This window comes from Electrophorus electricus, chromosome 5, assembly GCF_013358815.1.
Source record: "Electrophorus electricus isolate fEleEle1 chromosome 5, fEleEle1.pri, whole genome shotgun sequence".
Classification (NCBI taxonomy): Eukaryota; Metazoa; Chordata; class Actinopteri; order Gymnotiformes; family Gymnotidae; genus Electrophorus; species Electrophorus electricus.
Genome location: NC_049539.1, coordinates 29,305,555 through 29,328,071, shown reverse-complemented (window position 1 = coordinate 29,328,071; position 22,517 = coordinate 29,305,555). Strand labels below are relative to the sequence as shown.

The 22,517-nt window shown below is 44.3% G+C and overlaps 1 protein-coding gene across 1 annotated transcript; it reads left to right on the top strand.

Annotated features, from left to right (window-relative positions):
• Nucleotides 1-5,014: 5,014 nt before the first annotated feature.
• Nucleotides 5,015-21,938, top strand: LOC118241328 (NLR family CARD domain-containing protein 3-like). The gene is made up of 9 exons (XM_035526010.1): nt 5,015-5,106; nt 8,375-8,482; nt 9,037-9,150; nt 10,597-10,710; nt 11,543-11,656; nt 13,147-13,260; nt 15,044-15,157; nt 17,980-18,093; nt 19,841-21,938. Exons 2-9 carry the CDS (start codon nt 8,433-8,435, stop codon nt 21,936-21,938), a joined length of 2,832 nt encoding a protein of 943 aa, XP_035381903.1. The 5' UTR covers nt 5,015-5,106; nt 8,375-8,432.
• The last annotated feature ends 579 nt before the right edge of the window (nt 21,939-22,517 follow it).

Here is a 22,517-nt window from a genome sequence, read left to right as displayed (position 1 = left end):
TCCGGAGGGTGGGCTCCTGTAGTCCGTGATCATCCATAGTCCCTGCCACAGGGATCTAGAGCCACTCTGCTGGAACTGTGTCTCTAGTTTCTTCCCGTAGCGCCGCTTCACCTCCCTCACCACCCTGCGCACTCCGTATGCTGCGGACTTGTACTCGTCCATGTTCCCACTGATGATCTCCGCATTGTAGGCAGCAATGCGAGAGTTCAGAGCCTCATGGATGGTTTTGTCCACCCAGGGCTTCTGGTTGGGAAACTTCTTGATGGTGATTTTTGGAATCGTGTCGTCCACCAGTTTCCCAATAAACCCCACTACTGCCTCTGTAAACTCGCTGACATCATCAGTGCTGCCCCGGAACATGTTCCAGTCTGTGAACCGGAGCTTCCCGTTCAGTTGTTTTGAAGCTAACTATCTTATTATCTAAGTAATGAAGTGGAATTACAACAGTTATGATTTCTCTTTATTTTGTGTAAACACATCTGTTAGTTTGTTGAATGCCCGCTAACTCTCAGAAATGTTCTCATTCCAGGTTCGTGCTTGTTAGCTAGCTCTCCTAGCTTAGCTAACGTCTGTAGCTACAACGCTAGCTAGGTTAACTGGAAATGTAGCCTATCGGAGTATGATGGTTATTTCTACATGGGATCATCAATTCCCCAGAAATTATGTTTAGATCTGTGTGGATTGTTACATATGAAAGATAAATGCTTTAATCCGTATTCACCTTGTAGCACTATTTCTGCTAAATTAGCAACAGCTATCGGGCCTACACTGGCTCTCCTTCCATAACACAACAGCAATAGACACGAAGAGGAGTGTTTGTGCTCTTATAGATGTTAATCTAAGAAGTGAGAGGCCTTCTGAGCTAATGCTTGTGCTTGATCAGTGTCCCATCTTTCATGCATTATGATGGCTGTTCATATACCCTAAACCAGATCCATTTAGAGAGAGATCTCGGAAGTTAAAATCAAATGCTAGCAGTACAGTCAACAAATTTTGGTTTTCACAAAGTTTACTGCCTCAGTTTGTTAGATGTTTATATGGTATAGTGAAGTACAATTAAGCATTTCAGACTCATGCTTCACCTTGGCATGCTGGATATCAGCTTCTGGGCAAAGTCTTGACTGATGGCAGCCCATTCTTGCCTAATCAGTGCTTGGAGTTGATCAGTTTCTGCACTTGGCCACCCTCTTTTTGAGGATTGACCACAGGCAACATTTTAAGCAAACCCACTCCCCTGGATGAGAAGCAACCCCACACATGAATGGTCTCAGGCTGCCTCACTGTTCAAAGTTCAAAGAGCCTTTATTGTCATTTCAGCTATATACAAGTACACAGCAAAAATGAGACAATGTTCCTCCAGGACCATGGTGCAACACAAAACAACAGTGCAAAAGACAACATGCTACACAAATGCAAACAATCCAATACAGTGCAAAACTGTCAAACAATAAATAAACAATAATAAATACAGGACCAATACAAAAATACAAAATGAATAGACACTGCAATTATTTAGTCCAGTACACAGTACTGGGAATATGTAAAGTGAGTTGTGCATAGGAGTCAGTGACATGCTATACTGAACATAGCAGTCAATGGTAGCAGCGAGAACAGTTCAGAATACAGTGCTGGTTTAGTACAGTACTCTAGCAGCAAATAGGATAATGTGCAAGACTGCAACTGGAGTGCATATTTTTGTGTGAAGTTCGACTTCAGCACTAGTCTGATCCAAAACAATGTGTGAGTGTGTGTATGGATATGTATGTATGTGTGTGTGTGGCTGTGTATAAGTATGTGTGTATATAAAAGTGTCAATTTTTGGAATCTGAATTGGGATTGAACTTAGCCAGAGTTCAGGAGTCTAATGGCTTCCGGGAAGAAGCTGTTGCACAGTTTGGAGGTGAGGGACCGGATGCTGCGGTACCTTCTTCCAGATGGCAAAAGGGTGAACAGTTTGTGTGTGGGGTCTTTCACAATGTTGGTGGCTTTTCAGATGTAGCGTGTTGTGTAGATGTCCGTGATGGAGGGAAGGGAGACCCCGATGTTCTTCTCAGCTGTTCTCACTATTTTCTGGAGGGTCTTGTGGTCAAAGGCGGTGCAGTTCCCAAATCAGGTAGTGATGCAGCTGCTCAGAATAGTACCATAGTACCTCTATGGAAGGTAGTGAGGATGGGTGATGGGAGATGGGCTTTTCTCAGATTCCGAAGGAAGTAAAGACGTTGCTGGGCTCTCTTGGTGATGGAACTGGTGTTCATGGTCCAGGTGAGGTTCTCTGCTAAGTGAACACCAACGAACTTGGCGTTCTTGACGATCTCCACTGAGGAGCCCTTGATGGCAAGCGGGGAGTGATCTTGCCTTGCTCTCCTGAAGTCAACAACCATTTCTTTTGTCTTGTCAACATTCAGATACAGGTTGTTGACCTTGTACCAGATCACCAGTTCTTGCACCTCCTCTCTGTATGCTGACTCGTCATCCTTGTTGATGAGACCCACCACGGTCGTGTCATCAGCGAACTTGTGTATTGCTGCACAGTCATGAGTCAGCAATGTGAACAGCAGAGGGCTGAGTATGCTGCCCTTGGGAGCACCAGTACTCAATGTGGTGGTGTTGGAAGTGCTGCTCCCGATCCGGACTAACTGAGGTCTACCAGTCAATAAATCCAGGATCCAGTTGCAGAGGAAGGTGTTCAAGCCCAGTAAGCTCAACTTTCCAATCAGATGCTGAGGAACAATGGTGTTGAATGATGAACTGAAGTCTATGAACACCATTCTTACATAGGTGCCCTTTTTATCCAGATGTGTGAGTGCCAGATGAAGTGTGGTAGAGATGGCATCATCTGTAGAGCGGTTGGAATGGTACGCGAACTGCAGGGGGTCCAGAGAAGGGAGAAGCTGGGTCTTGATGTGACTCTTGACGAGTCTCTCAAAGCACTTCATGATGATGGATGTGAGTGCGATGGGACGGTAGTCATTGAGACACGACACCGTGGGCTTCTTAGGCACGGGGACGATGGTGGTGGTCTTGAAGCATGTTGGGACAACGGTGCAGCTCGGAGAGATATTGAAGATGTCTGTCAGGACATCTGCAAGCTGGTCAGCACATTCTCTGAGCACACGACCCGGGATGTTGTCTGGTCCAGCAGCTTTCCGTGGGTTAACTCAACACAGAGTATGCCTCACATCAGCTGCAGTCAGGCACAGCACCTGGTCATTTTGCGGAGGGATGGACTTTTCCACTGCAACATTGTTCTGTACTTCAAACCGTGCATAGAAGTCATTCAGTGTATCTGGGAGGATGGCATTACTATCACAGGAAAGTGATGTTTTCCTGTAGTTAGTAATGGCCTGAATGCCCTCCCACATGTGCCGTGTGTCACCAGTGTCTTTGAAGTGTCCATGGATCCTCTGTGCGTGTGCACGCTTTGCTTCCCTGATCACACGTGACAGTTTGGCTCTTGTTTTCCTGAGAGCCTCTCTGTCACCTGTTCTGAAGGCTGAGTCACGGGTCCTCAGTAGCATGCGCACCTCAGCAGTCATCCATGGCTTCTGGTTGGGGCGTGTGGTGATGGTCTTGGAGACAGTAACATCATCAATGCACTTGCTGATGTAGCCAGTCACTGATGCTGTATACTCTTCCAGGTTAACAGTGCCACTGTCAGTAGCAGCCTCCTTGAATGTGATACATGTCATCTGCACAAAACAGTCCGGCAACAATAAACAGTCCGTCTGGATAAACGTTCTGCAGTTCACTAATCGCTCCATACAGCTCCTGGAGAGCCTCTCGTGTGTTCGGGCTGGGTGAATGTACAGCGCGATTATAAATGCGGAGGTGAATTCCTGCAGTAGATAAAAAGGTCTGCATCTAACAATAACAAACTACACCAGCGGTGAGCAGTACTTAAAGACAAGCTCAGAGTTTTACACCAGGTCTCACTGGTATATTCGCACACTCTGCCGTGTGTTTTGCCAGAGAGTGCATTGGCTTTGTCGGCACGGATTGAGACTAATCCCTCCATCTGAATGGCAGCGTCTGGAATACTGTCGCTGAGCCACGTTTCAGTAAAGATTAACACACAGCAGTCTCTGAACTCTCGTTTTGTAGTCTGCTGGAGTTTGATGCAGTCCAGTTTATTATCCAAGGAGCAGACATTTGAAAGGAATAGAGATGGTAGAGCTGGTCTGCTAGGATTAGCTTTTAGCCTAGCACGGACCCCAGCTCGCTTCCCCCGCTTCTGCTTCCTTGCACACCGCTTGCGGTGTCTCCCCTTCGGTATCCGGACTCAGGCGACGCCGTGGTCTGCAGGCCTGGTACGCATAGCAACCCGAGCTCACAGAGCGTCTGAAGCACGCTGTCGTCCAGGTAGGTTTGTACATTATGTCTTAAGTGTAGCAGGCTATGGAGGTGGTATACATGGAGGGTGGTTGTTTCCATGTATTTGTGGTTTAAATTGTTGGAAAAATGTGCTGTAGAGACGACAAATAGTAACACGATCGATAGCACCATTTATCGGCCCTGGAGTGGCCACTGCGTGCTACCGCGCTGCCATCTTGGCCATAGAATTGATATACCAAATACAGGTAAACAAATTATTTTCCCACAATACTTGAAATAAACACACACTCATTCCCAACATTCAGCTATTAAGAAGATTCTTTATTTGTCATATGCACAACATGCCATGGACGTCCACACACTTACATGCTAATTGTGAGGCTGATTATCTGTCTAAATTACAATCATCTGTAAGTTAGATCTACAACCAAAGCGGTATGTGAAGTTCCGAAGTGTTTCAACGTACCGACATAGTGGAGATTTACTCTCAGCGCAGCCGCAAAACAAGTCCGTGTAGGAGGGACTGTGACTCCATTGGCTGCAGAAAAATGACGGACAGGTAACTTTGGCTGCTGATTGGCTTAATAAAAATGACTGACACCAGAAATCGGTTGTGTAATTGGCTTCAGTTGAAAATGATTGACATGTGCTCCGCCCTCTACTTACCCGCTGGAGTTCCTGTAGTCTCTCCCTTCTCTAGAAAACGAAAGTATTTTCTGAAATGTCGCCATTAGTTGGGCGGATGGGAGATACGCGCGTTTAAAATATTTCACGGTAAGTTCATTCTGTTTGATAAAATGCGATGTCGGTGCAGTTTAAACAACGTGTTTTGTAAGTACGTAGTTCTGTGTTTAAATCGTAGGTTCACGCAAAAGTGGATTAAATGTAAAGATTAAAGTCCTGGGGAAGTTAACGCTACGCATCTGAAATGGCGAACGCGCAGCACGATTGCGCAGTTATATTTAAAATAACTTAACGGGGTCAGATATATGTGGTCAGTTATTGTAAATCAGGATTTTAAGTCGTAGTTAGTCAGTGATCTTTCCAAATGGTCCCAGCTAAAACTCCTCTGGTCTAAACGTAAAGTTGCTGCTGTGATGTGTGTTTTTTACAGTTAGTTTCTGTTCAGTTTCAGTCATTTTGTAGTGTTGTCCACATTCTCAGTGGGCAGTTCAGATTCCCTGTATAGTTCATTAGCTGTAGTGTTACCTGTAGTTAGGATGGGACGGTCGACACGGACGTTTCTACGCTTGTTTCGAGTTTCTGAAGCGCAGCGTTTTGAAACGCTGATCCGAAGTGTGGCTCAAAACGGCCATGTCACGTGACCACAGGTGAACTAAGCTTGTGTTTCTACAGGTGTTATACAGTACCTGCTGCTCCTGGCTTTGACTGACAGTGTCTGAAACAACCCTGATCACACATCTGTCTCAGTCACACACTCTATGAATGCTTAGAAGTCAAGAAAAACACACCAACTTTGAGGGGTTTTGTGAGAACAGAGAATTTGAGAGACAGATTCAGTGTTGTCTAGATAGAAGGTTATTGATAGGACATATTGACTGATAGGCTAGTGAGAGACATCCAGTGAGCAGTAGTTATAGATACAGTGACATTAATATATAGAAAGTGTATGTAGAGAGAGATCCTCTGGTTTACTGACAGGAGTGATGTGCTGTATATCCACACATTTATATAATGGTAAAAACACCTGTGTATGCCAGTAACAAGTGTTCACTGTGAATGAATCTTTTCCAAGACTGAGGAGGTAATTTGGGAAGAGAAGAATCCCCCAAACAGCAGAACAACGAATATTTTATAATATAAATAAGGATAATAAATATATGTGTGAGACATTGTTCCTTCATTTGACCTTATTGATCTTCATGATCCATAATCATAATTATCTACTGTCATGGAACACGCCCCCTGCCACTGGTCACATGGTCCAGCCCGCCGCGTGCTGTGTCTTGTTGGTAACTACGCCCTGCCTGATGGCACACACCTGCACACGGTTGTGTTGTGTGTCTGTGTATTTAAACCCGTGTTGGTGTGTGCATCATTGTTGGTCATTGTTCATGTCATTGTTGTTAACGTTCACATAGTTTGTGCTAGTTAGATGTGTATTTGTGTTCATCATGTTGTGTGAGTGCCATTGTCGTAGGCGTTATATGTTAATAAACGTCTGCCAAAGTCGAGGGAGTCGGTGCGTTCTGCAGCACTCGGGCCGTTACATCTACATTCACAAAACTTCCTTCTGCCGTAGATGAAACCTGTTCCACACAGAAAATTCATTAAATAGATCTGCACTTCATAGACTACAGAGTACATGTGAACCCACACACAACCCTACAGAGTACATGTGAACCCACACACAACCCTACAGAGTACATGTGAACCCACACACAACCCTACAGAGTACATGTACACCCGCAGAACCCATGTGGTTATTTATCCCAGTAAACATTCTTTCTAAATGTCATGTCTTGCACATGAAACTGAACTACCAAGAATTTGAAATGCCTTACAGAACACAACAGAAAACAGAAGCATCTTTTGTTGTGTTTGTATGGCGATTTCTCTGAAATATTTATTGATCATATGTATCGATAGCCTGGCATAACCCACCAGAATAATATCTAGGGAGAGTAGTTTAGACTTTGTTGTTTTACAGAAAAAAATTATGAAGATGTTGGCAGAAGTGACCACTGTGGAGATCATGTCAGATTGTTTCTGTTCAACAGGCCCAGACGTGATGGATGAATTATGATGAATATTATTTAATTTTGTTTTTCTTTATATTATATTTATCCAGTTAAACTCTGTGTTATTGGCTAAAGATGTTGATCGATTATCCAGTTAAATGTAGTGAACTACTGATGTACACTGATTAAGGACAAAGATACCACCACCTATAGTGTACTGTAAATGTAGTGAACAGCTGATGTACACTGATTAAGGACAAAGATACCACCACCTATAGTGTACTGTAAATGTAGTGAACTACTGATGTACACTGATTAAGGACAAAGATACCACCACCTATAGTGTACTGTAAATGTAGTGAACAACTGATGTACACTGATTAAGCACAAAGATACCTCTACCTATAGTGTACTGTAAATGTAGTGAACTACTGATGTACACTGATTAAGGACAAAGATACCACCACCTATAGTGTACTGTAAATGTAGTGAACTACTGATGTATACTGATTAAGGACAAAGATAACACCACCTATAGTGTACTGTAAATGTAGTGAACTACTGATGTACACTGATTTAGGACATATAACAGACATGTTGTCAGGTATCATACATCATATCAGTATCACTCCAAAACAATGTGCACATATACGCACATATACGGACCATGTAATACAACATGTATTACACATGTTGCACACAACACAAGGTATTTAACTGATTAAATATAACGTATCACTGCACAGATACAGTGAAGGTCTCCATCTTTCACAGGACTGTGGGGATTCTGAACCAGCACTGAAAATCTTTAGAAAATCACTAACCAAACATAAGCTGTATATAATATTAATTCATTAATACTAGTGGTGTCAATCGATTAAAAAATGAATCCAGTTAATCACAACAATAGACTAAGATTAATCATTAATCGTGACGTTTAAAATGTTTAATACTGTACTGTGAAAACAGTACTGTAAAAGCTCTCAGGAAAGCCTCCATCTTCTGTGGCACTTTGAGAAACAAATGTTTGAAATATTGTGATGTAAAACTGACAAATGATGGTACACAGCTTTATATTTTTAAGTTCATTCTAAATGAATTGTGTATAACATACTGTTGTATGTATTTAGTGGAATGTGTAACTGAATCCATTACAGTGTGTTCAGTAATCTTCAGTTCTCAGTCAGAACTCAGTAATCTGCTGTCAGCACTTTCAGTTCTTCAGCCACATCTTCATAAGTTTCATTAAGTTTCATGTGTTTTATTTTTTAACATGATGTGGGTTTTGTCAGGTCTTGATTCAGTGTGATTCACTCTGTGTGTGTGTGAACTGTTGACAGGGAGCAGAGAGCAGCATCTCCAGTGTCCAGCTGTGTGTGTGTGAAGAGGAACAACTCCATGATGGAGCCTCATAACTCCAGCAGTGGAACAGGAACCTCTGACCCAAAGTGAGTACATTTCTTAAAAGTCAGTAATGTAAGGTCTACACCATTATACACTTTTAAGATGATTTGTAAGGTGTGATAAGGATGATCACTGAGTGATGATGGCCATTTATTAGGATGGTGAGGTTTTATTAAACACTCAGCTGGGGTTGTGTAACCTGCACTCTACTAACCTGCACTCTGCAGTACACACCAGAGGAGGGTGAGGTGCTAGTATTTAATTGGGTATATTGTGTGTCTGTATTTTGAGCTGTTATGTCTGTGTTGATTAAGATGTTATTAGGAAAAGTCCTAATAATGTCACAATTAAATGCTACTCACCTTTGGGCCCGCCCACCTCTAGCTCCACCCCATCTGCAGTGTGTATCACTCAGTGTACATCGTCCACTTTAATTTTGTATCAGTCTGTTCCTCATTAATGCCCAGTTCTCCATCACTATCCAGGTTAATTTATTTAAGTGCACAAGTCTTAATATTTTCATTGTTTACTTGAATTTTTCTCCTGATTTTCACTTTTATTTGATGTGAATTATTTTCACCATTTTTATCATCACCAGGTGGGGGAGCCAGAGAGCAGAATATCCAGCTCCCAGCTGTGTGTCTCTGAAGAGTAACAACTCCATGATTATTCTGCCTGAATTCAGTGGTGGATCAGCTGTGACTGACCCCAGGTGAGACAGTGCTGTAGATGTAGTGCTACTAGACTCTGACTGACCCAGGTGACACAGTGCTGTTTTAGTGCTACTAGACTCTGACTGACCCCAGCTGAGACAGTACTGTAGATGTAGTGCTACTAGACTCTGACTGACCCAGTTGAGACAGTACTGTTTTAGTGCTACTAGACTCTGACTGACCCAGGTGAGACAGTACTGTAGATGTAGTGCTACTAGACTCTGACTGACCCAGTTGAGACAGTACTGTAGATGTAGTGCTACTAGACTCTGGCTGACCCCAGGTGACACGGTGCTGTTGTAGTGCTACTAGACTTTGACTGACCCCAGGTGAGTTAGTACTGTAGATGTAGTGCTACTAGACTCTGACTAACCCCAGGTGAGATAGTGTTGTGGATGTAGTGCAACTAGACTCTGACTGACCCAGGTGAGACAGTACAGTAGATGTAGTGCTACTAGACTCTGACTGACCCCACGTGAGACAGTGTTGTGGATGTAGTGCTACTAGACTCTGACTGACCCCAGGTGACACAGTGCTGTTGTAGTGCTACTAGACTCTGAATGACCCAGTTGAGACAGTACTGTAGACGTAGTGCTACTAGACTCTGACTGAGCCCAGGTGACACGGAGCTGTTGCAGTGCTACTTGACTCTGACTGACCCCAGCTGAGACAGTGTTGTGGATGTAGTGCTACTAGACTCTGACTGACCCAGTTGAGACAGTACTGTAGATGTAGTGCTACTAGACTCTGACTGACCCAGGTGAGACAGTAATGTAGATGTAGTGCTACTAGACTCTGACTGACCCCAGGTGACACAGTGCTGTTGTAGTGCTACTAGACTCTGACTGACCCAGTTGAGACAGTATTGTAGATGTAGTGCTACTAGACTGACTGACCCAGTTGAGACAGTACTGTAGATGTAGTGCTACTAGACTCTGACTGACCCACGTGAGACAGTACTGCAGATGTAGTGTTATTAGACTCTGACTGACCCCAGGTGACACCATGCTGTTGAAGTAGTGCTACTAAACTCTGACTGACCTCAGGTGAGAAAGTGTAACCGGCACTCTACAGCACACACCAGGCGAGGGTGAGGTGCTAGTACATAGTTGGGTTTTTGGTCTGTCTGTATTTTGAGCTGTTATGTCTGTGTCGATTAAGACGTTATTAGGAAAAGTCCTAATAATGTCACAATTAAATCCTACTCACCTTTAACCCTGCCGACCTCTAGCTCCACCCCATCTGCAGTGTGTACCACTCAGTGTACATCTTCCACTTTAATTTTGTATCAGTCTGTTCCTCATTAATGCCCAGTTCTCCATCACTATCCAGGTTCCTTTATTTCAGTGCACAAGTCTTAATATTTTCATTGTTTACTTGAATTTTTCTCCTGATTTTCACTTTTATTTGATGTGAATTATTTTCACCATTTTTATCTTCACCAGGTGGGGGAGCCAGAGAGCAGAATATCCAACTCCCAGCTGCGTGTCTCTGAAGAGTAACAACTCCATGATTATTCCGCCTGAATTCAGGGGTGGATCAGCTGTGACTGACCCCAGGTGAGACAGTGCTGTAGATGTAGTGCTACTAGACTCTGACTGAGCCCAGCTGAGACAGTGTTGTGGATGTAGTGCTACTAGACTCTGACTGACCCCAGGTGACACGATGCTGTTGTAGTGCTACTAGACTCTGACTGACCCAGGTGAGATAGTAATGTAGATGTAGTGCTACTAGACTCTGACTGACCCAGTTGAGACAGTACTGTAGATGTAGTGCTACTAGACTCTGACTGACCCAGGTGAGACAGTAATGTAGATGTAGTGCTACTAGACTCTGACTGACCCAGGTGAGACAGTCCTGTAGATGTAGTGCTACTAGACAATGACTGACCCCAGGTGAGATAATACTGTAGATGTAGTGCTACTAGACTCTGGCTGATCCCAGGTGACACCATGCTGTTGATGTAGTGCTACTAAACTCTGAATGACCTCAGGTGAGAAAGTCTAACCCGCACTCAACAGCACACGCCAGGCGAGGCTGAGGTGCTAGTACATAGTTGGGTTTTTGGTCTGTCTGTATTTTGAGCTGTTATGTCTGTGTCGATTAAGACGTTATTAGGAAAAGTCCTAATAATGTCACAATTAAATCCTACTCACCTTTAACCCTGCCCACCTCTAGCTCCACCCCATCTGCAGTGTGTACCACTCAGTGTACATCTTCCACTTTAATTTTGTATCAGTCTGTTCCTCATTAATGCCCAGTTCTCCATCACTATCCAGGTTCCTTTATTTCAGTGCACAAGTCTTAATATTTTCGTTGTTTACTTGAATTTTTCTCGTGATTTTCACTTTTATTTGATGTGAATTATTTTCACCATTTTATCATCACCAGGTGGGGGAGCCAGAGAGCAGAATATTCAGCTCCCAGCTGTGTGTCTCTGAAGAGTAACAACTCCATGATTATTCCGCCTGAATTCAGTGGTGGATCAGCTGTGACTGACCCCAGGTGAGACAGTGCTGTAGATGTAGTGTTACTAGACTCTGACTGACCCAGGTGACACAGTGCTGTTTTAGTGCTACTAGACTCTGACTGACCCAGGTGAGACAGTACAGTAGATGTAGTGCTACTAGACTCTGACTGACCCCAGGTGACACGGTGCTGTTGTAGTGCTACTAGACTCTGACTGACCCAGTTGAGACAGTACTGTAGATGTAGTGCTACTAGACTCTGGCTGACCCCAGGTGACACGGTGCTGTTGTAGTGCTACTAGACTCTGACTGACCCCAGGTGAGATAGTGTTGTGGATGTAGTGCAACTAGACTCTGACTGACCGAGGTGAGACAGTACAGTAGATGTAGTGCTACTAGACTCTGACTGACCCAGGTGTCACAGAGCTGTGGATGTAGTGCTACTAGACTCTGACTGACCCCAGGTGACACAGTCCTGTTGTAGTGCTACTAGACTCTGAATGACCCAGTTGAGACTACTGTAGACGTAGTGCTACTAGACTCTGACTGAGCCCAGGTGACACGGAGCTGTTGCAGTGCTACTTGACTCTGACTGACCCCAGCTGAGACAGTGTTGTGGATGTAGTGCTACTAGACTCTGACTGACCCAGTTGAGACAGTACTGTAGATGTAGTGCTACTAGACTCTGACTGACCCCAGGTGACACGGTGCTGTTGTAGTGCTACTAGACTCTGACTGACCCAGTTGAGACAGTACTGTAGATGTAGTGCTACTAGACTCTGACTGACCCAGCTGAGACAGTAATGTAGATGTAGTGCTACTAGACTCTGACTGACCCCAGGTGTCACAGTGCTGTGGATGTAGTGCTACTAGACTCTGACTGACCCCAGGTGACACGGTGCTGTTGCAGTGCTACTTCACTCTGACTGACCCCAGCTGAGACAGTGTTGTGGATGTAGTGCTACTAGACTGACTGACCCAGTTGAGACAGTACTGTAGATGTAGTGCTACTAGACTCTGACTGACCCAGCTGAGACAGTACTGTAGATGTAGTGCTACTAGACTCTGACTGACCCCAGGTGACACCATGCTGTTGATGTAGTGCTACTAAACTCTGACTGACCTCAGGTGAGAAAGTCTAACCGGCATTCTACAGCACACACCAGGCGAGGGTGAGGTGCTAGTACATAGTTGGGTTTTTGGTCTGTCTGTATTTTGAGCTGTTATGTCTGTGTCGATTAAGACGTTATTAGGAAAAGTCCTAATAATGTCACAATTAAATCCTACTCACCTTTAACCCTGCCGACCTCTAGCTCCACCCCATCTGCAGTGTGTACCACTCAGTGTACATCTTCCACTTTAATTTTGTATCAGTCTGTTCCTCATTAATGCCCAGTTCTCTATCACTATCCAGGTTCCTTTATTTCAGTGCACAAGTCTTAATATTTTCATTGTTTACTTGAATTTTTCTCCTGATTTTCACTTTTATTTGATGTGAATTATTTTCACCATTTTTATCTTCACCAGGTGGGGGAGCCAGAGAGCAGAATATCCAGCTCCCAGCTGTGTGTCTCTGAAGAGTAACAACTCCATGATTATTCTGCCTGAATTCAGTGGTGGATCAGCTGTGACTGACCCCAGGTGAGACAGTGCTGTAGATGTAGTGCTACTAGACTCTGACTGACCCAGGTGACACAGTGCTGTTTTAGTGCTACTAGACTCTGACTGACCCCAGCTGAGACAGTACTGTAGATGTAGTGCTACTAGACTCTGACTGACCCAGTTGAGACAGTACTGTAGATGTAGTGCTACTAGACTCTGACTGACCCAGGTGAGACAGTACTGTAGATGTAGTGCTACTAGACTCTGACTGACCCAGTTGAGACAGTACTGTAGATGTAGTGCTACTAGACTCTGACTGACCCCAGGTGACACAGTGCTGTTTTAGTGCTACTAGACTCTGACTGACCCAGGTGAGACAGTACAGTAGATGTAGTGCTACTAGACTCTGACTGACCCCAGGTGACACGGTGCTGTTGTAGTGCTACTAGACTCTGACTGACCCAGTTGAGACAGTACTGTAGATGTAGTGCTACTAGACTCTGGCTGACCCCAGGTGACACGGTGCTGTTGTAGTGCTACTAGACTTTGACTGACCCCAGGTGAGTTAGTACTGTAGATGTAGTGCTACTAGACTCTGACTAACCCCAGGTGAGATAGTGTTGTGGATGTAGTGCAACTAGACTCTGACTGACCCAGGTGAGACAGTACAGTAGATGTAGTGCTACTAGACTCTGACTGACCCCACGTGAGACAGTGTTGTGGATGTAGTGCTACTAGACTCTGACTGACCCCAGGTGACACAGTGCTGTTGTAGTGCTACTAGACTCTGAATGACCCAGTTGAGACAGTACTGTAGACGTAGTGCTACTAGACTCTGACTGAGCCCAGGTGACACGGAGCTGTTGCAGTGCTACTTGACTCTGACTGACCCCAGCTGAGACAGTGTTGTGGATGTAGTGCTACTAGACTCTGACTGACCCAGTTGAGACAGTACTGTAGATGTAGTGCTACTAGACTCTGACTGACCCAGGTGAGACAGTAATGTAGATGTAGTGCTACTAGACTCTGACTGACCCCAGGTGACACAGTGCTGTTGTAGTGCTACTAGACTCTGACTGACCCAGTTGAGACAGTATTGTAGATGTAGTGCTACTAGACTGACTGACCCAGTTGAGACAGTACTGTAGATGTAGTGCTACTAGACTCTGACTGACCCACGTGAGACAGTACTGCAGATGTAGTGTTATTAGACTCTGACTGACCCCAGGTGACACCATGCTGTTGAAGTAGTGCTACTAAACTCTGACTGACCCAGGTGAGACAGTCCTGTAGATGTAGTGCTACTAGACAATGACTGACCCCAGGTGAGATAATACTGTAGATGTAGTGCTACTAGACTCTGGCTGATCCCAGGTGACACCATGCTGTTGATGTAGTGCTACTAAACTCTGAATGACCTCAGGTGAGAAAGTCTAACCCGCACTCAACAGCACACGCCAGGCGAGGCTGAGGTGCTAGTACATAGTTGGGTTTTTGGTCTGTCTGTATTTTGAGCTGTTATGTCTGTGTCGATTAAGACGTTATTAGGAAAAGTCCTAATAATGTCACAATTAAATCCTACTCACCTTTAACCCTGCCCACCTCTAGCTCCACCCCATCTGCAGTGTGTACCACTCAGTGTACATCTTCCACTTTAATTTTGTATCAGTCTGTTCCTCATTAATGCCCAGTTCTCCATCACTATCCAGGTTCCTTTATTTCAGTGCACAAGTCTTAATATTTTCGTTGTTTACTTGAATTTTTCTCGTGATTTTCACTTTTATTTGATGTGAATTATTTTCACCATTTTTATCATCACCAGGTGGGGGAGCCAGAGAGCAGAATATTCAGCTCCCAGCTGTGTGTCTCTGAAGAGTAACAACTCCATGATTATTCCGCCTGAATTCAGTGGTGGATCAGCTGTGACTGACCCCAGGTGAGACAGTGCTGTAGATGTAGTGTTACTAGACTCTGACTGACCCAGGTGACACAGTGCTGTTTTAGTGCTACTAGACTCTGACTGACCCAGGTGAGACAGTACAGTAGATGTAGTGCTACTAGACTCTGACTGACCCCAGGTGACACGGTGCTGTTGTAGTGCTACTAGACTCTGACTGACCCAGTTGAGACAGTACTGTAGATGTAGTGCTACTAGACTCTGGCTGACCCCAGGTGACACGGTGCTGTTGTTGTGCTACTAGACTTTGACTGACCCCAGGTGAGTTAGTACTGTAGATGTAGTGCTACTAGACTCTGACTGACCCCAGGTGACACAGTGCTGTTGTAGTGCTACTAGACTCTGAATGACCCAGTTGAGACAGTACTGTAGACGTAGTGCTACTAGACTCTGACTGAGCCCAGGTGACACGGAGCTGTTGCAGTGCTACTTGACTCTGACTGACCCCAGCTGAGACAGTGTTGTGGATGTAGTGCTACTAGACTCTGACTGACCCAGTTGAGACAGTACTGTAGATGTAGTGCTACTAGACTCTGACTGACCCAGGTGAGACAGTAATGTAGATGTAGTGCTACTAGACTCTGACTGACCCCAGGTGACACAGTGCTGTTGTAGTGCTACTAGACTCTGACTGACCCAGTTGAGACAGTATTGTAGATGTAGTGCTACTAGACTGACTGACCCAGTTGAGACAGTACTGTAGATGTAGTGCTACTAGACTCTGACTGACCCACGTGAGACAGTACTGCAGATGTAGTGTTATTAGACTCTGACTGACCCCAGGTGACACCATGCTGTTGAAGTAGTGCTACTAAACTCTGACTGACCTCAGGTGAGAAAGTCTAACCGGCACTCTACAGCACACACCAGGCGAGGGTGAGGTGCTAGTACATAGTTGGGTTTTTGGTCTGTCTGTATTTTGAGCTGTTATGTCTGTGTCGATTAAGACGTTATTAGGAAAAGTCCTAATAATGTCACAATTAAATCCTACTCACCTTTAACCCTGCCGACCTCTAGCTCCACCCCATCTGCAGTGTGTACCACTCAGTGTACATCTTCCACTTTAATTTTGTATCAGTCTGTTCCTCATTAATGCCCAGTTCTCCATCACTATCCAGGTTCCTTTATTTCAGTGCACAAGTCTTAATATTTTCATTGTTTACTTGAATTTTTCTCCTGATTTTCACTTTTATTTGATGTGAATTATTTTCACCATTTTTATCTTCACCAGGTGGCGGAGCCAGAGAGCAGAATATCCAACTCCCAGCTGCGTGTCTCTGAAGAGTAACAACTCCATGATTATTCCGCCTGAATTCAGGGGTGGATCAGCTGTGACTGACCCCAGGTGAGACAGTGCTGTAGATGTAGTGCTACTAGACTCTGACTGAGCCCAGCTGAGACAGTGTTGTGGATGTAGTGCTACTAGACTCTGACTGACCCCAGGTGACACGATGCTGTTGTAGTGCTACTAGACTCTGACTGACCCAGGTGAGATAGTAATGTAGATGTAGTGCTACTAGACTCTGGCTGACCCCTGGTGACACGGTGCTGTTTTAGTGCTACTAGACTCTGACTGACCCAGGTGAGACAGTACAGTAGATGTAGTGCTACTAGACTCTGACTGACCCCAGGTGACACGGTGCTGTTGTAGTGCTACTAGACTCTGACTGACCCAGTTGAGACAGTACTGTAGATGTAGTGCTACTAGACTCTGACTGACCCCAGGTGACACGGTGCTGTTGTTGTGCTACTAGACTTTGACTGACCCCAGGTGAGTTAGTACTGTAGATGTAGTGCTACTAGACTCTGACTAACCCCAGGTGAGATAGTGTTGTGGATGTAGTGCAACTAGACTCTGACTGACCCAGGTTAGACAGTACTGTAGATGTAGTGCTACTAGACTCTGACTGACCCAGGTGAGCCAGTACTGTAGATGTAGTGCTACTAGACTCTGGCTGATCCCAGGTGTCACAGTGCTGTGGATGTAGTGCTGCTAGACTCTGGCTGACCCCAGGTGATACGGTGCTGTTGTAGTGCTACTAGACTCTGACTAACCCCAGGTGAGACAGTGTTGTGGATGTAGTGCAACTAGACTCTGACTGACCTAGGTGAGACAGTACTGTAGATGTTGTGTTACTAGACTCTGATTGAACCCCAGTGAGACACTGCTGTAGATGTAGCACTACTAGACTCTGGCTGATCCCAGGTTTCACAGTGTTGTGGATGTAGTGCTACTAGACTCTGGCTGATCCCAGGTGTCACAGTGCTGTGGATGTAGTGCTACTAGACTCTGACTGACCCCAGGTGAGACAGTGTTGTAGATCAAGTGCTGCTAAACTCTGACTGACCCCAGATGACACCATGCTGTGGATGTAGTGCTACTAAACTCTGACTGACCTCAGGTGAGAAAGTGTAACCGGCACTCTACAGCACACACCAGGCGAGGGTGAGGTGCTAGTACATAGTTGGGTTTTTGGTCTGTCTGTATTTTGAGCTGTTATGTCTGTGTCGATTAAGACGTTATTAGGAAAAGTCCTAATAATGTCACAATTAAATCCTACTCACCTTTAACCCTGCACACCTCTAGCTCCACCCCATCTGCAGTGTGTACCACTCAGTGTACATCTTCCACTTTAATTTTGTATCAGTCTGTTCCTCATTAATGCCCAGTTCTCCATCACTATCCAGGTTCATTTATTTCAGTGCACAAGTCTTAATATTTTCATTGTTTACTTGAATTTTTCTCCTGATTTTCACTTTTATTTGATGTGAATTATTTTCACCATTTTTATCATCACCAGGTGGGGGAGCCAGAGAGCAGAATATCCAGCTCCCAGCTGTGTGTCTCTGAAGAGTAACAACTCCATGATTATTCCGCCTGAATTCAGTGGTGGATCAGCTGTGACTGACCCCAGGTGAGACAGTGCTGTAGATGTAGTGCTACTAGACTCTGACTGACCCCAGGTGACATGGTGCTGTTGATGTAGTGCTACTAGACCCTGAGTGACCCCACTTGAGACGCTGTAAGCAGCACTCTACAGTACATCCCCGGTGTGGGTGAGGTTTTATTAAACACTTAGCTGGGGTTGTGTAACCGGCACTCTCTATTACGCACCAGAGGAGTGAGTGAGTAAACCAGCTGTGCTGAAAACAGCGACATTGTGTCTGTGTGTGTGTGTGTGTGTGTGTGTGTGTGTGTGTGTGTGTGTGTGTGTGTGTTTGTGTGCACGCGCGCATAGAATTGATGACCAACACAGTAAATATCATCTCAGTAAGAGAGACACATACTGTTATAACTACCCAGAGTTACATGTCTCCTACTGTTAATACCTCTATATCACCACTAAATGTCATCTTATACCTACCCAGAGTTACGTGTCTCCTACTGTTAATACCTCTATATCACCACTAAATGTCATCTCATACCTACCCAGAGCTACATGTCTAATACTGTTAATACCTCTATATCACCACTAAATGTCATCTTATTCCTTCCCAGAGTTACATGTCTCCTACTGTTAATACCTCTATATCACCACTAAATGTCATCTTATACCTACCCAGAGTTACATGTCTGTCATCTTATACCTACCCAGAGTTACATGTCTCCTACTGTTAATACCTCTATATCACCACTAAATGTCATCTTATACCTACCCAGAGCTTACATGTCTCCTACTGTTATTACCTCTATATCACCACTAAATGTCATCTTATACCTACCCAGAGTTACATGTCTAATACTGTTAATACCTCTATATCACCACTAAATGTCATCTTATACCTACCCAGAGTTACATGTCTCCTCACCTTGAGGAATCTTCATCTATCTCAGTGGGTGTCAGCAGAGAGGGTTATTCAGATTCATATGTCTCTGTTGTCTGTATTTTGTCTGGGTCAGAGCAGAACGGGTTTGTGACCTGATGGTGTAAAGCAGACTGTCTTCTCTGTCCCTGGACTACGTTCCTAAGAGAGATAGAAATGAATGTATTTTCTGATCATATTCTAATACTAAATCATACATGTTGCTTCATCCATCCATAAATATAAAATCATATATTCTAATTTTTCTTTACTTTTTCTTTATATCATTACTGTATGAGGTTACTGACTGTTAGTGTATATATACTCTCAGTCTGACTACACTACAGTGTTTGTGTGTGTGTGTGTGCGTGTTTGTGTGTGTGTGTGTGTATTATTCCATCTCTTTGTGGTTCCTTAATCTTTCCCAAATTCCAGTAATATTATTATTTATAATATTATAATTAAAGCTGTAAGCAAAATAAAGCTGCAGACTCAGTAATTAATTGAAGAGAATGGCAGGTCACACAAATGAGTCACAGTCCAGAATATGTCTACCAGCCCAGGAGGTCATGATCTTTATACACTTTCTCCAAGGACAGTTACACAACCACTATTTTCAGAGGTCTGACACAGAGACCATCTGAGCCCTTACTGAAGTCTACAGAGGCCTTTTCTACATGAACACAGTTTATTTTAAACCATCCACATTTTCCTGCTTACAATATCATTTTATTACCTCATCTTCCTATCTTGTGTTTTGTTATTGTTCCTTTTCCATGCATACCTTTTATTTTCTCATTATTGTTGAATCTCTTCTCTTCGTCTCATCTTCCCTTTGCTCTTTGTCTCTGTTAGCAGGGGGAGGGGTGATCTCCTCCAGGTGTCCAGGTGTGGAGTGTGTGAGCAGGTTCTGACAGACCCAGTCTCCATCACCTGTGGACACAGGTTCTGCAGACAGTGTATCAGCAGCTACTGGGACCCGTCTGCTCCATCACGAGACTTTTCCTGTCCCCAGTGCAGAAAGAGATTCAGAACCCGACCTGTTCTACACCCACACAAAGACATGGAAGTGTCCATACAGCAGGAATCTCCCACACCAGTGGATGACGTCCTACACAGAGTCTTACACACACACAAAACCAGCATGAAGAACAAGTATGAGAGTTTATTTGAGGGAACCAAATCACAAGAGAATAAAACCCTCCTGAATAGGGTTTACACACAACTCTACATCATAGAGGGAGAGAGTGAAGGAGTGAATGAAGAACATGAGGTTTTACAGATGGAGAAAACATCCAGGAAACGGCTGGTACAAGACACTCCAATCAACTGCTCAGACATCTTTAAACCTGTACAAGGTCCTGAAGGAGAAATGGCTAAAGGTGTCAGCCACACAGAAACAAAAGAAGATAAAGGCCCAGAAGTGCCAGAGCTCAAAACTGTTCTGACTAAAGGCATTGCAGGCATTGGGAAAACTGTCTCAGTGCAGAAGTTTATTCTGGACTGGGCCGAGGGAAAAGCCAATCAGGATGTAGATTTCATGTTTGTGCTTCCATTCCGTGAGTTGAACCTCGTTAAAGATGACCAGTACAGTCTGCATAGACTCCTGTGTGACTTCCACCCTGAGATAAAAGACCTGGACCCAAAGATATATGATGTGTGCAAATTTGTGTTCATCTTTGATGGCCTGGATGAAAGCAGAATTCAATTGAACTTTTCCCAGTGTCATAAAGTATCTGAAATAAGCATGACATCATCAGTGGGTGTGTTGACGTCAAACCTCATCAAAGGAGAGCTGCTTCCCTCTGCTCTCATCTGGATAACCTCCCGACCAGCAGCAGCCAATCAAATCCCTCCTCGGTACATCAACCGTGTGACAGAAATTCAGGGATTCACGGACCCACAGAAGGAGGAGTACTTCAGGAAGAGAATCAGTGACCAAGACCAAGCTGAGAAAATCATCTCACACATAAAGACAGCAAAGAGCCTCCACATCATGTGTCACATACCAGTCTTCTGTTGGATCTCAGCCACTGTGCTTCAGGAAATACTAAAACAAACTGATACAGAAATCCCTAAAACTCTGACTGAGATGTACATACAGTTCTTGCACACTCAGATCAACATGAAGAATGAGAAGTATGAGGGGAAAAAAGAAAGCGATCAAAAGAAATATCTGGAATCCAACAGGTCCATGATTCTGAAACTGGCTGAACTGGCTTTCAAACATCTGATGGAGGGAAACGTGATGTTCTATGAAGAAGATCTGAGAGAGTGTGGCATTGATGTCACTGAGGCCTCCGTGTACTCTGGGATCTGCACTGAGATCTTTAGGGAGGAATCTGTGCTTTACCAGAGGAAGGTCTACTGCTTTGTACATCTGAGCTTTCAGGAGTTCTTCGCTGCTCTCTATGTGTTTCACTGCTATGTGGAAAAGAACATGGAGGTACTGAAGATCTTTCTGCGTGGAAGGAACAAATCTTTTCCTGAAGTTTCCTTGGATGTTTTTCTGAAAAGTGCAGTGAATAAAGCCTTGAAGAGCCCAAAAGGAGAGCTGGATCTCTTCCTCCGATTCCTTCATGGCATTTCCCTGGAATCCAATCAGAAACTCCTACACGGCCTACTGACACCCACTCAGAGCAGCCCGGAGAGTGTCAAGAAAATAATACAAAACCTCAGAAAGAGTCAGAGACAGAATGTGAGCCCTGAGAGATACATCAATCTCATTCACTGCTTGATTGAAATGAAGGACACCTCTCTACATGAAAACATCCAGAAATTCCTCAAGGAAGAGTCTTCTAGAAAGCTCACCCTGGCTCAGTGCTCAGCACTGGCCTTCCAGCTGCAGATGTCAGAGGAGGTGCTGGATGAACTGAGCTTGAAGAAATACAAAACAACTCTAAATGGGTATTGGAGACTCCTCCCAGCTGTGAGCAACTGTAGACGGGCTCTGTGAGTATTTAACCACAATCACTGTATCTTAGTTAACTGAGGTTGAATCAGATTTTCTTCCACATATGCAAACCACAGTGAAAGAGCACAGATGCAGGTGTTTGATAGACAGGAGGTGGAGTCTGATAGCAGGAGCAGCAGACTGCAGGGATGGGAGGGAGGGGTATTAGAATCATCTGGGAGGGGTATTAGAATCATCAGGGGTGGAAACAGTATATACGTGATTAAATATACTGGACAAAACCGTATATAAGTGGCGTACAAGACATACAAAAACACTGTCCAACAATCACAGACCCAGGAGATCAGAGACCAGATGTACAAAAACACTACAACAATCAAAGACGAGGAAAGCAGAGCAAAAAGTCATGATTAACAGCAGGAATTTAGAAGACTGAGTAGGCGGGTGTGTAGAGTTTATATAGGGAGGAGATTAAGGGTAGACAGGTGTGTAGAGTTTATATAGGGAGCTGGTTAAGGGTAGACAGGTGTGTAGAGTTTATATAGGGAGGAGATTAAGGGTAGACAGGTGTGTAGAGTTTATATAGGGAGGAGATTAAGGGTAGACAGGTGTGTAGAGTTT